Raw genomic sequence first — 14997 nt, forward strand, 5'->3', positions numbered from 1 at the left:
CAAGCATGCATACAGAGGCAGGTTGTTGTAGATGTCAACAGTTGCGAAATGTTTGGACGCAGAGAAGGCCTTACTTTGCACAGGGACTTGTCTACATCGATTTAGCCCATGGCCTTTGACCTTTTACTTAGCATAGCGCTGTAAAGTAGCTAGCAAGTAAGAAAAAGATTACAAGCCAGAAGTTAGGTGAGATGTCAACTAAGCTATGTTCTAAATTCCTAAATGATGAGAAGGCAGGAGCTTAAATGGTGAGGAGGGGAGATTGCTCATCAATGTCCCAGCCTTAAAATACTGATAAGGGATTTCTCTGGGGGGAGAACTAGATGCAAATACTGATGATCAAATAAATAATTTATAAAGTAAAAATTTGAAGATGTATACAAAGCCGCGGAATGACTCCGTAATTACTAAGTGTAATTTATATAAAGTAAAAATATGCTCTTTTATTCTAATTTTCTAAAAGACGGGGATGAAAACAATGTCTAAAAGATAATTAGAAATCCACAAAATGATTCTGTAGCAGAATTAGTTTCAAACCTTAGTTTCAAACAGAGTTTTAAATCTGGGTAAAATTCTAGACGAGCTACTTTCGCTATCTTGGTAGAGGGTTAGCTTAAGAAAATGAAGCTTTCAGTAATGAGTCCAGGGTCAAAACTATACCCCGGGAAGGTAATGCCAAGCAACTACGTTAACCCTTCTCATTTCTAAGTTTTAGAAATTTGCCTACTTGACAAGTCTATACCTATTAGAATTTCCACAAAACAACTTTATTACCTTAATTTTCAGTTTTCAGTTTCTTTTTCTATGGTTTTAGTTTGAAAATGCAATTCCTGTTATATGAGAAGAATTTTAAGTCATACCTATGGGTTTTTTCCAAATTTAGGAAATGTGATTGCAGATCTTTGAAACCTCCTCTGTGCCTTCTAAAGGGGGAAGGTGTGGAGGTAGGTATTTCAAAATACCTTCCCGGTAACATACTTAGTCTGTAGATCCATCTCTGAAACTTTCACTTTCCTAACCTAACTCTTTTCCAAGATAGGGAAAAGTAGCTCGTCTAGAATTTTACCTAGAATCTGTCTAGAAGCTCGTCTAGAATCTGTTACATCCATAGAATGGATCCCTGACTCTAAGAGCTAAATAAAATGGGCTAAATTCTTAAACCTAAATGGGCTAAAATGGGCTAAATTCTAAATTCTTGAGTTTGAAATTTGCATTGCTAAATGATTTTAAAAGTCAAATCGGAGTGTTCTCTTACGTCACTAAAAGGACAAAGAACTAATTGCAAATCAGTAAAAGATATATAGGACTTGAAGAAATACATGACTGTATATTTGATTTTGGCTAGTTTACTAAGTTCAAGAGATTGTCAAAATCTTTAGTAAAGAAACAGAAGAACGCTTCCGAACGAAGATACGAGGATACATATGTCAGAAAGTTTATAAAAAAATATTGTATAATAAGTAAGTGACGGCACTGACGGCACTGACGGCACTAGATCCTCAAAGTCCAAACCGGTAATGCTGATCTCCGTTTCGTGGCCCCTCAGCCAGGAAGTGCAATGGGGAATTGGGGACCAGGAGGTGCAATCGGTAATCAAAATACAAAAATATAGGTCAGAAAATAAAAATCTAAGCAAGAAAAAGATATCAAAAAGAAAAAATAAACATAAGAGCCATTCAGCTTAATTGTTGGGTTTTGCAAACACGACTTTTTTTAATTTTATTTTCGATTTTATTTAATTTTATTGTCTAAAACTGCTAAATGTACAGGACGTGTATTGTATCATTTCTGAGGGGAGTTACTGTACCAATATGCCATAGTTTCAAGCGAATCACAGTAGGCTGATCATTAAACATCATACTAATATGGCTTACATATGGCTTAATATGGTTTACGGTTTGCGGTTTACGGTTTATATGGTTTATGGTTTAAACAAAGGATTCAGCACAATACTTATTCATTTATCTTTTGAATAGGACTTTAATTCCATCTTTACTATGAAATCATTCATGGTGTTAAAGGGTAGGAAAGAATAATGAACTATACAAAAAACGGAATTATCAGAGATGTAATTAAGATGAAACCACAATCTGTATAATAAGTAAGTGACGGCACTGACGGCACTGACGGCACTAGATCCTCAAAGTCCAAACCGGTAATGCTGATCTCCGTTTCGTGGCCCCTCAGCCAGGAAGTGCAATGGGGAATTGGGGACCAGGAGGTGCAATCGGTAATCAAAATACAAAAATATAGGTCAGAAAATAAAAATCTAAGCAAGAAAAAGATATCAAAAAGAAAAAATAAACATAAGAGCCATTCAGCTTAATTGTTGGGTTTTGCAAACACGACTTTTTTTAATTTTATTTTCGATTTTATTTAATTTTATTGTCTAAAACTGCTAAATGTACAGGACGTGTATTGTATCATTTCTGAGGGGAGTTACTGTACCAATATGCCATAGTTTCAAGCGAATCACAGTAGGCTGATCATTAAACATCATACTAATATGGCTTACATATGGCTTAATATGGTTTACGGTTTGCGGTTTACGGTTTATATGGTTTATGGTTTAAACAAAGGATTCAGCACAATACTTATTCATTTATCTTTTGAATAGGACTTTAATTCCATCTTTACTATGAAATCATTCATGGTGTTAAAGGGTAGGAAAGAATAATGAACTATACAAAAAACGGAATTATCAGAGATGTAATTAAGATGAAACCACAATCTTCATATAATTACCTGTGGCAGCATTGTGGCAGTATAACACAAAACATGGCTTTAAACCATATACCGTAGTAATAAACACTATTACCACAGGGAGACACAGATTCATTTTCTCTTTGAAAATACAGCAGCTACATTTTCTTTTTTATCTAACTACTCATAGAGTAATCATTAGTTAAAGCAATGAAAACTATCAAAAAACAAATAAATACACTTTGAAACAACAGGAGTTCCGTCAAGACTGGTGCGAATCCCCACACAAAAAAATCATCTACTGTGATTTAAAATACACCTTTGTTGCATTTGTGCCCTAAAGCTCGTACCTTTGTATCCTTTGCGTCTTTTGATGCCTCTTAAGGCAACGAAAATGCCACCTCTTTTATGCCAGTAATGGCTGCAGACATGGCACCATTGAATTAAATTCAATTCTAAAATCAGGTGCAACATTAAAAAAAATGATTTTGAATGTCTGTACTTCCAATGTTCTTGCTTAGCAGGGCTATTTTACTCTTCATTAGCTTTTAACAGCAGGACTATTGCTCTTAAAAACTGACCTTGAGGATTGATACATAAATCCTACCTTCGAAGGGGGCCACGTTCAATAAAAGTTTCCTTTTCTGAAACATCAGGCAATGGTTGAGAACTTCCGACGATAAACCTCCTAAAAGAGTCAACAACCCCTCCGGAACTTTGAGTAGTTGGCACAGTGGTGCTCCTATAGACATCCTCCCCAAGACTAGAGTATTTAGGTTCTCTCTCTCCCATGATATCTCACAAGCAAAAGCAAATGCAGGACAGGACAATATCTACAAAATAAAGCAAAAAATAAAATATGGCTTGTTATTTCAAAACCTTGTTTAATTACACTAATCATGCAATAAAGTGATTAAAGGTTCGTTTAAGCATGCAAAGATCCTTGTCTGAGGTCATTTTATGAGGTATCATAGACAAAGTTACAAAAATTAGCTCAGCTTATTTGCTGGGTCAAACACTGTTCCCTTCAAAGGAGGGCCCGAATTATAAACAAATGACTAGCGCCTTTTTACCTATTACTGTGAATATTAGAGGATTCAGCTAAGGACGACAGGAGAAATGCTCCCTTCCCCAACAGCATGCTCCACAAGTCAGTGAGAAAACCTTAAAATTACATGATGAGCTACAATTTTACTAAAACTTTACCGATTTGACTGGCGTCTCGGAATCATTCGTCCGATTCGTTCCGATTCCGGTTCCGATATCGTTCTTCCGATTCCTCTCGGAATCGTTCCAAAAAAATTACAAGCCAATCTCTAAAATGTTTTGGCACCCTCTCCCTTAAATATAGGCCCTAATTTGGCTCCCAAATATTTGAATATTTGGCTATTCAAAACATTTAAGTATCTTGAATAGCAACAACTTCAGGAACTGTGCGCAATGTCACATTATCTTTCATCCCATCCGTGCCAAACAATGGAAATTTGCATTGAACACTTTCCACCAGTAGCAGAGCTTTTTTATAGCGAATTTCCATTATTTTTTAAGTCATAGATCTAACTCTGGGTTCATAGTAATTCAGAAAAGAAATTCCTGGAAAAAAAATTCCTGAAAAAAGAACGATCGGCAACATTCATGAATTGGGTCAAAGAAAAATTTTAATTTCCATGTGTTCAAATACAATTGTCTCTTTCACAGCTGATGCTATTTAGATAAAACCAAAGCAGCAATTCACATGACTGTGCAGAAAAAACTGCTGAAAAAAATGACCTAGTTGCCCAATAGAAGTTGAACTTTTTTGACTCAATAAATTGCTTGAGAAAGCAACTAGAAATTACTGAGATTTGCAACTAATTTGCCATTAACAGCGATTGATAATGTTCAAGGGCGTATCCAAAGGAGGGGGGGGGTACTAGGTTTGACCCCCCCCCTCTAAAAAATTGTCTAATTTGTAAAAACGTAACAAAAATGCATATAAAAATTTTTTTATGCGTTTCTGAAAGTTTTTTGTAACTCTTCCCCCCCCCAACAAAAATCCTGGATATAGCCTTGATCAAGTATAAGCCAAGAGTAAATATACATTCCGTAAACTGGGCTCAATTATGCTTGTCAGACTTAAAGCGCAGAGATTAAGTGCATATTTGTATCTATTGTTCTCCATTTCCCTTAAAATTTTAGCAATTTTTGTTACTTTATCCAGCATTAATAGATTCAATAAGTTTTATCAGGCAGCAGAGCAGCTTTTCCGTCGACTTTTCTAAACAACAGTAATAATCATGGACGACAAGCGATTATCTAACTGAAAGTAAAAAAAAACAAGTTTTTTTTAACTGAAATTAAGAAGCAACATTTAAACTTAAAACGAACAGATTTTATTTCCTTTATGAGGGGACTGCCCCCTTCTTAATCCCTCAGTATTCACGCTAAAGTCTTAACGATTTTTAAGAATACTTCTCATTCAAATTAAACAGACCTTGTGTTTCAGGACTCGTTCTTAAAAAATTGGGACAAAAAGTCAAAGTTTAGCGTAAGGAGCAAGAAGGAGCAGCCACCTCATATACGGAATAATTTCTGTTCGTTTTAAGTTTTAATGTTGCTCCTTGAAAAAAACTTGTTTTTTATTTCCCAATTTCTGACCGTTTTTCAAATCATGCCAGGAAATTCCCTTCTTCCATCGTGTAAATTTCCCGTAGAAACTTCCCTCCTTGAAGAAAATCCCCTCCCCCCCAAAAACCCGTTTATTTCCTAATAACAAATACTAAATGTAAACAATAGGCAAACTACATAACTTATAGCCCTTTCCCCAGGAGTTGTGTGAGTCATGTCATCCCCAGAGACATAAAAAGCCAATTCTTTTGATGTATTAATTGTTATCAAAATTCCTGTCTTAAGAGTTTCGGTTACTATTAGGCCGAGTCGCTGCTTACTTACAGTTCGTGGCAACGAACTGTTTGAAAACTGATCATAGCTGCAAAAAATTGGCAACGTAAAACCCTGTGCGGAAATCCTGGCATCTAAACTTGCTCACTTATGCTACTGAAAAAATGCCTATTACAGCATCTTTTTTTCTGCATAAACAAAGAAGTTGGTTGCCAACTCTAAAACAAACATCATGCAAATTAATTACAAAAAAAATCAATAGCGTTAGCTCAGAAGAAACGCTTTGGTGGGTCTGCCATTGCAAGAGTTGACTACAGTGCAATTATAATACAGTTGGTCTTTTTTCTAATGAATTGGCAAGCAGCATACCAACATGCGAACATGTATTTTACAGATACTATAATTGCCTGCTCAAAAAATATATCTAGCCTAGGGTGCAATGACAAAAAAAAACTCGTTTTCACCTATTGGGCACAAACATCACTGTAAGGTAAAAAAAAAATGAAAAGAAACAATTAGGGACCACAGACAGGGCGATTGGGTCCAATTGACTCTCGCATTTGAAAGGGCCTTGCGTTACCATCTAAATGAACAAAAATAAATTAAATTTAAAGCAAATTCTTTTTGACGATAAGGGATAAATTAGGTATTATTCGAATAATTAAATATATATTTATTTTAAATATGCATTTCTCTAAGAGATTTATTAATGAGCATATTATAATGTAATATATACTTTAGAAAATAGAAACCTGATACCCGTAAAAGTTCATGTCAAATTTATTGAACTAAATCAGGATACTTCTATATTGGAGAAACTTTGCACTACGTACGTGAACTACTTTGCGTACGTAAACTTCTCTGCAGGTATATTTTATTTAATATATAGAGGGTCCCGCAAAGAAAACAACCCAATAAGGCCCCGTACCTTTCGATCCAGGCCTGACCGCAGAGTATGCTCAACCAGACCACTGCAGACGCCAGAATTACAGCGAAATTCGCTTCATTATTTCTGATAGCGTCAAAACTAGAGATGGCTCTAGGCTTTTATCTACTTTTTAACAAATTAATTAAAAAAAACTATTCCAAAAAATAGGTCTTTCAAAGGAAAGTAAAGACCATTTTAAACTCAAGCTCGGCACATACAAATACCTGTTAAAATTCAAACTCACAACGACCAGAAATTACTATTAAAGAATAAATGAAACCCAGAACGAACAGAAATTAAATAAACAATCATAGCAAAATAAATAAAAAACCTATTGACATAAATGGATAAATAGATCTTAAAACGAGTAATGCTTGGAGTGAGTATAAAAATAAGGCTTAAAACAAAAAAAAATAGTTTGCTATTGAAGTATAAATGAAACTTAAAACGAACAGAAATTAAATAAACAATCAATGCGAACAAACATACAATAGATATTAATCTAAATGGATAAATAAATATTAAAACGAATGAAACTTAAATTGAATATACAAATCAAGCTTGAATCGAATAAAAATAACTAAAAACAAGAGTTTGGGTATCGCCTCCTCTCATTGCAGAAGCCTAAAACCTACTGCGTCATTGGCGCTTTACTGAAAACTATATGAGTCTTGGATAGTATAAACAAAATCAAATTGAATATTAGATATACAATGATATTAACTGTTGAAAGATCCATCAGTTCAAGATTTTGTTTTCACTGTAATTTTCATTTTCATTTTCAATGCTGTAAGAACTGGAAAAGAATAAATTTGTAATATATTTCGTTTTCAGTGAAGCGCCAATGACGCAGCAGGCTTTAGATTGTTACAGTTAAAAAAGGGGGCAGTATCAAAATTTTGTTTGTAGTGAAACTATATTTGTCTTGAACAATCTTGGAAAAAACTAATAAATTAAACTGATTATTTGATGTATTTTCAATATTAAGTACAAAAGAAAACATTTGTAATATATTTCGTTTTCAGAAAAGCGCCAATGACGCAGTAGGTTTTAGGCTTTTGCAGTGAGAGGAGGTGATACCCAAACTCTTGTTTGTAGTTATTTTTATTCGATTCAAGCTTGATTTGCATATTCAATTTAAGTTTCACTCGTTTTAAGATTGATTTATTCGTTTCACTCGTTTTAATATTTATTTATTCATTTACATTAACATCTATTGTATTTTTGTTCGCATTGATTGTTTATTTAATTTCTGTTAGTTTTAAGTTTCATTTATACTTCAATAGCAAAGTATTTTTTATTGTTTTAAGCCTGATTTTCATACTCAATCTAAGCATTACTCGCTTTAAGATCTATTTATTCATTTATATTATTACTTGTTGTATGTTTTTTGTTATGATTGTTTATTTAATTTCATTAATAGTAATTTCTGGTCGTTTTGAGTTGAATTTTAACAGGTATTTGTATCTGCTGAGCTTAAGTTTAAAATGGCCTTTACTTTTCTTTGAAAAGCTTATTTTTCGGAAAGTTTTTTTTAATTAATTTTCGTTTGTTTTTGATTGCAAAAACTTTCAAGTTTTAATGGCATGGAGGGGGTTTCTTACTATCCGATTATTCTTGACTTTAAAAAACGGAGCTAGAACTTTCGATTTAAATCGAATGAGGCTTTTTCAAAGTCTATACGATTACCTCTTTTATAAAAACCTTATACATGAGCAATGGACAGCTTGCATAACTTTTGGACAGCGATTGACAGAACAATGAATGGATTGAAAAAATAGCTTCAATAAGGGTGGTTAGACCATTTCATTTGCTGACTCAGAGAGACCAGGACTGTTTGGATTTGACCTTAATCGGATTTTGTGAGCCAAAGCAATTTTGCATCTATCGCAGAGTATGTATTTTAAATTATTTTAACGTATGGCAGTAATTTTAATTATTTTAGCATTTTCAGTTTGAGAGAATTCCTGGGAGAATTTGCATAGCCAATTCTTTATCTAGTTCTTATTAGTGTATTTTGATGTGTCTTTACGTCCCCTCGAAATTTCTATATACAGTTATACAGAATAGTTACAGTTATTGAAACCTTTGAAAAAATGGAAACGGATAACGTTTGTTCATTTCTTACTGGATATTTTCTGCATACTATGGAGAAAGAATTGTTCTCTAAACATGTTGATTAATTAATAGTCCTTATGTAGGCTATTTGGAAAAATTGAAAACTTGTTTTTTTTTTGTTTTTTTTTATTTAGATCGCTCTTAACCTCTCTTTACTTAACCTCTCTCTTAATGTGCAAATATATAGCTCAACTTAAATATTATCCACGAGTTCCTTCGTTGCTAAATTGACTAAGGCTTTCCTCCTTAGTCGATGAATAAATTTAAAGAAAAAATCGAGCATGGGAAATTCATTGAAAATAAGAAGGATTAATTCTGGTTAGGCCTATATATTTCCGTATTTGCGGGGGAGGGCGGTGGAAAGTTGTGGTAAAGTTAAGTGGAGTACTGTTAAGAATAATAAATAAGTAGTTTAAAAGGATTTTTTTTTAATTTTTTAATATTTTATTCAGAGGAAGCCACTCAGAAGTATATTTTGGGTACAAAAATTACAAAAAATTGTTTAATTTGACAATCTATTGAACCTAATTGCAAAAAGTTTTGTTGAACCTGACGCTAGATCATTGTTCGTGACGAAATATTTTCTGTAACTGGGGAGCCTCTGCCTCTCCACAAATGCAAAATGTAGAAAGTAGGGTAGAACCTCTTCCCCCATCATCTCCCAAAAAATACTCACCTCCTCAACACAAATTCTAGCTCCTGTCTTTATCCTCTCAATTTATGGAATCTTCAAGTTCAATAGGGAACCCAAGTCCCCTTCCCCACAAGTTCCCCAATGCGTCGGAAAGTTTTTCAAGGAAAATCCCCCCCTCGTGAAATCCCAAATTCTTTGCTTTTAATTGATTAAGTAGCGATTTTTACAACCATTCCACCCCCTTCCTTTGAACTAATTCTGTATAGGCCGGAAGATTCACTGAGAGTCAGTATGTTCTGGTGTTAACACGTATTTTTTTTTATGTGAATTATATAATACTATATTTGAATAAAAATTATATATCTACCGCGTGTCTTTACCTTTCTTGATTTTTCCAGCGTTCAAATATAAGTAAAACCAATAAATCTAATTCAAACTGTGATATAAGATAATATTTTGTCATTAAAACGGTCGATTGCCTTTGTGACATGTTTCATTGTTAATAGCCTCATTAATATGCCCGTTGTAAATATTAAAACAACTATATTTGTTTTTTTTATATTAATATATATCGTTCCTGAAAGTGTCTCAATTTACTTTATCCCCCCTCCTAGTCTGAAAAATCAAATGTTCATCAAAGTATCAAAACTGGTAGCAAATTAATAATATCAAAGTGAAAAAATGGGTTTGTGTCAACCTCGGAGTTTTTGTTATCTGATGTTTGAACTAATTTTAACACAATGGCTATCTCAAAATTTTTATCGGATGGTTTTGGGGAAAAAGGGCATGGGGGGGGGGCTAATGAACTTTCGGTCTCTTTTGACTCTTTAAAATTGAACTAGAACAATCTATTTTCAATCAAATGAGCCCTCTCTGAGGTTTATACGAGCGTCCCTTCTATAAGAACCATATATATATCCCCAGAGTATAACTTACAACGCCTCTCCCTGGGCCCTGAGGGGCTGTGTCGACCCCGGAGTTTTAATATCTGATGGTTTAACTATTTTTAACAAAATAGTCATCTCAAATTTTTATCTGATGGGTTTATCCATCCGATAAACCCAAAGGCGTGGAGGGCGGGAGGGGCTAGTTGCCCTCCTATCTTTTTTCATTCTGAGAAAATGAACTACAACTTTTAATTTCCATTCAAATGAACCCTCTCTGAAGTTTATACGAACATCCCTACCATAAAAACCATATACGGTCCCAGAACATAGCTTACAATGCCTGCCCCCGGGCCTGGGGGGTTTAGTCGACACCGGAGCTTTTGTTATCTGGCCTTTGAACTATTTTGAAAAAAAATGGCTCTCAAAGTTCTCATCGGATGGGTTCGAGGAAAATAGGGCGTGGAGAGGGGGGCTGGTTGCCCTCCGATCTCTTTTGACTCTTAAAAAGTGAACGATAACTTTCAATTTCCAATCGTATGAGCCCTCTTCGAAGTTTAAACGAACATCCCTTCCATAAGAACTATATTTACCTCCAGAGCAATACTTACAACGCTTGCCCCGGGCCCTGGGGGGGGGGGTGTCCACAGAGGAGTTTTTCTTATCGGACCTTTTAACTATATTTAACGAAATGGCCATGTTGTGAAATGTTAATTTATGGTATTTGGGGGTTGTAGTTGTAGATGCCTTTATTCTCTCTTTATAGGGGAGATAAACTCTGGCCCTAAGGTAATTAAACTTTGGTAGCGTGCCTTAGGCTATGACCGAACTAATGAGGCGTATCGACTGGGTATGTTCGAGAAGCTAAAAGTAGATCGTAGAAAGGTTGTCTAAAATACAATACTTTTATTCATTTAACATATAATATAATTGGATATATTCTGTCTACTGGGACTGGCTGGCCCAAGTAGACCACATATCTCAAAAACAAAAATAATATATAAATAGATACTTAGACACTTAAAATGATAAAATAAAGTCCCAAAGCATTTCTAAAACAACGGACCAGAGGTCAGTATGGCATAAAGTTAGTATCTGAACTTTCCTTCCAATAAAATCTATATCTTATACATTTTTATCAACCACACCTTCCCACGTAATTGCTAGGAAGTGGTAATTTCTCAATTTTCCGTTAAACAGAACTTAGGAGGATATGTTCCTTATCTTAATAAAAAGTGGTATTTCAAAACTTCATATTTGCGTCTTATATATTTTTACTAAATTAATAATTAACTAAATTAGAAAGCTTTACCACAGCCATACGTAAAGGAATTTTTGTTATACGATCTTTGAACTATTTTTAACAAAATGGCTACCTCAAATTTTTTATCACATGTATTTGGGGAAAAGAACTTGGGGGGGTGCGTTGCCCCCCGATCACTTTTGACTTTTCAAAAGGGCACTAGAACTCTCGATTTCCAATCGAATGAGCCCCCTTTGAAGTTTATACGACGACCGCTTCTATATGAAGTGCCTCTGAGAAAAAAAATTAATGGAGTGTGAGGGGAGGCTAGCTACCCTCCAATCACTTTTTACTTTTAAAAAGTGAATTACAACTTTCAATTTCCAATCAAATGAGCCCTCTATGATGTTAATATTAGCATCCCTTTCATAACAACCGTATATGCCCCAAGGGCTTAACTTACAAGGCCTACCCCCCGGCTCAGGGGGGTTGTGTCGACACCGGAGTTTTTTGTATCTGACCTTTGAACTATTTTTAACAAAAGATCTATCTCAAAATTTTTATCTGGTGCATTTAGGGCATGGAAGGGGGGGGGGGGAGTATAGTTGCCCTCCGATCTCTATTGACTCTTAAAAAGTGAACAAGAACTTACAATTTCCTATCGAATGAGCCCCCTTTGAAGTTTTATGACGACCCCTTCTATATAAAGTGCCTCTGGGAAAAAAAGTAAATGGAGTGTAAGGGGAGGCTAGCTGCCCTCTAATCACTTTTGACTCTTAAAAAGCGAATTACAACTTTCGATTCCCAATCAAATGAGCCCTCTATGAAGTTAATATTAGCATCCCTTTCATAACAACCATATATGCCCCCAGGGCTTAACTTACAAGGCCTACCCCCGGGCCCAAGGGGTTTGTGTCGACACCGGAGTTTTTTGTTATCTGAACTTTGAACAATTTTTAACAAAAGATCTATCTCAAAATTTTTATCTGGTGCATTTAGGGCATGGAAGGGGGGGGGGAGTATGGTTGCCCTCCGATCTCTATTGACTCTTAAAAAGTGAACAAGAACTTACAATTTCCTATCGAATGAGCCCCCTTTGAAGTTTTATGACGACCCCTTCTATATAAAGTGCCTCTGGGAAAAAAAGTAAATGGAGTGTAAGGGGAGGCTAGCTGCCCTCTAATCACTTTTGACTCTTAAAAAGCGAATTACAACTTTCGATTCCCAATCAAATGAGCCCTCTATGAAGTTTATACGAGCCTCCCTTCCATAAGAACTATATATGCCCCTAGAGCATTACTCATAACGCCGGCCTCCGGGCCCTGGGGGTTGCGTCGACACAGGAATGTTACTCATCTGACCTTTGAACTATTTTTAATGAAATCGCTATTATAAAAAATTTATCGGACGGACTTGGGGAAAAAAGGGTGTGTGTGGGGGGGCTAATTGCCCTCGGATCTTTTGACTCTTAAAAATTGAACTAGAACTTTCAATTTCCAATCAAACGAGCCCTCTCTGAAGTTTATACGAACATCCCTTTCATAAGAACCATATACGCCCCCCCCCCAGGACAACACTTACAACGCCTATCTCCCGGGCTCTGGGGGGAGTTTTTGTTACCCAATTTTTGAAAAACTGACTATCTCAAAATTTGTAGCGGATGGGTTTGGGGAAAAAAGGCCGAGGGGGGGGGGGCTAGTTACCCTTAACTCTCTTGACTCTTAAAAAGAGAACTAGAACTTTCAATTTCCAATCAAATGAGCCCTCTATGAAGTTTATATGAGAAACCCTTTCATAAGAACCATACATGCCCTTAGGGCATAACTTAGAGCGCCTTCCTCTGGGCCCTGGGGGGTTGTATTGACACCTGAGTTTTTCTTATCCGACCTCTGAAATATTTTTAATAAAATGTCTATCTCTAAATTGTCATCAGATGGATTTGGAAAAAGAAGGCGTGGGGGGGCTATCTGCCCCGATCTCTTTTGAATATTAAAAGTGAGCTCGAACTTTGAATTTCCTATAAAATGAGCTCTATCTGAAGTTTAGATTCGCATCCCTTACATAAGAACCATATATGCCTCCGGGCATAACTTACAACGCCTGCCCCAGCGCCTGACTTTTGTTATCTGACTTTCGAGCAATTTTTAACTTAATGGCTATCTCAAAATTTTTATTGGATGCATTTGGCAAAAAGCGGGCGTGGGGAGGGGGCTAGTTGCCCTCCAATCTCTTTTGACTCTAAAAAAGTGAACTAGAACTTTCAATTTCCAATCAAATGAGCCCTCTCTGAAGTGTTTACGAGCATCCCTTCAATAAGAGCCATATATTCCCGCAGGATATAACTTACAACGCCTGCCCTCGGGCCCTGGGAGGCTGTGTCGACCCCGGAGTTTCCGTTATATGATCTTTGAACTATTTAAAAAAAGATTATCTCAAAGTTCTTATCAGATTTGAGGAAAAAAGGGCGTGGAAGGGGGGGGGGCTAGGTGCCCTCCTATCTCTTTTGACTTTTAAAAAGTGAACCAGAACTTTCAATTTCCAATCAAATTAGCCCTCTTTGAATTTGATACGAGCATTCCTTCCATAAGACCCATATATGCCCCCAGGGTATAACTTTCAACCCCTGCCCCCGGGCCCTGGGGGGTTGTGTCGACACCAGAATTTTTGTTTATGATCTTTGAACCATTTTTAACAACATAGCTATCTCAAAATTATTATCGGATGTATTTGGGAATAAAGGGTTTAGAGGGGGGGGGGAGCTGGTTACCCTCCGATATATTTTGATGCTTAAATAGGGAACTATAACTTTCAATTTCCAAACAAATGAGCCCTTTCTAAAGTTTATACGAGCATTCCTTCCATTAGAACCATAAATGCTCCCAGGGCATAACTTATAACCCTTGCCCTGAAGACTGTGGGGGGAGTGTCCTGCTCAAACATACAATTTCCAGAACTTTCAACTAGGTTGAACATAATGGCTATATGAAAATTTTGATTGTATGAGTTTGGGGATATGGTGGGCTTGGAAGGGCTGTTAGTTACCTTCCAATCACTTTCGACTATTAAAAAGAGAACTAGCAATTTCAATTTCCAATCGAATGACCCCTTTCTGAAGTTTCTACAACAACGCTTTCTATAAAAACCTTATATGCCCCCAGGGCATAACTTACATCCCTTGCCCTGAGGTCTGTGGCTATCTCAAAATTTTGATGGATGTGTTTGGGGAAAAGGTTGGCGTGAGAGGGGGGTTAGTTGCCCTCCAATCCCTTTCGACTATTAAAAAGCGCACTAGCCCTTTGAATTTCCAATCGAATGAGTCCTTTTTGAAGTTTCTACGACAAAGCTTTCTATAAAAACCTCATATGCCCCAAGGGCATAACTTACAACCATTGCCCTGAGGGCTGTGGTGGATTCTCCTCCTCAAAAACATAATTTCTATTTGGAAATCAACTACGGTGAACAAAATGGCTATCTCACAATTTTGATTTGATGTGTTTGGGGAACTGGTGGGCGTGGAAGGGGTGTTAGTTGCCTTCAAATCACTTTTGACCCTTAAAAAGGGCACTAAAACTCTCAATTTCCAATCGAACGAGCCCCCTTTGAAGTT

At 36.1% G+C, this 14997-nt stretch overlaps 1 protein-coding gene across 7 annotated transcripts in view; it reads right to left on the reverse strand.

Annotated features, from left to right (window-relative positions):
- The window catches only part of LOC148947921 (protein NDRG3-like), a 230895-nt gene that overhangs the window by 206021 nt on the left and 9877 nt on the right, over positions 1 to 14997 (reverse strand). For all 7 annotated transcript variants that reach the window (XM_089095556.1, XM_089095558.1, XM_089095562.1 and 4 more), the window contains exon 2: positions 3311 to 3536. In XM_089095556.1, the coding sequence (XP_088951682.1) occupies positions 3311 to 3495 (185 nt within the window). In that variant the 5' untranslated portion in view covers positions 3496 to 3536. The remainder of the gene's footprint in view (positions 1 to 3310; positions 3537 to 14997) is intronic.

This window comes from Artemia sp. Qi Xiang Cuo, chromosome 10 (genome assembly GCF_049724085.1).
Source record: "Artemia sp. Qi Xiang Cuo chromosome 10, ASM4972408v1, whole genome shotgun sequence".
Classification (NCBI taxonomy): Eukaryota; Metazoa; Arthropoda; class Branchiopoda; order Anostraca; family Artemiidae; genus Artemia; species Artemia sp. Qi Xiang Cuo.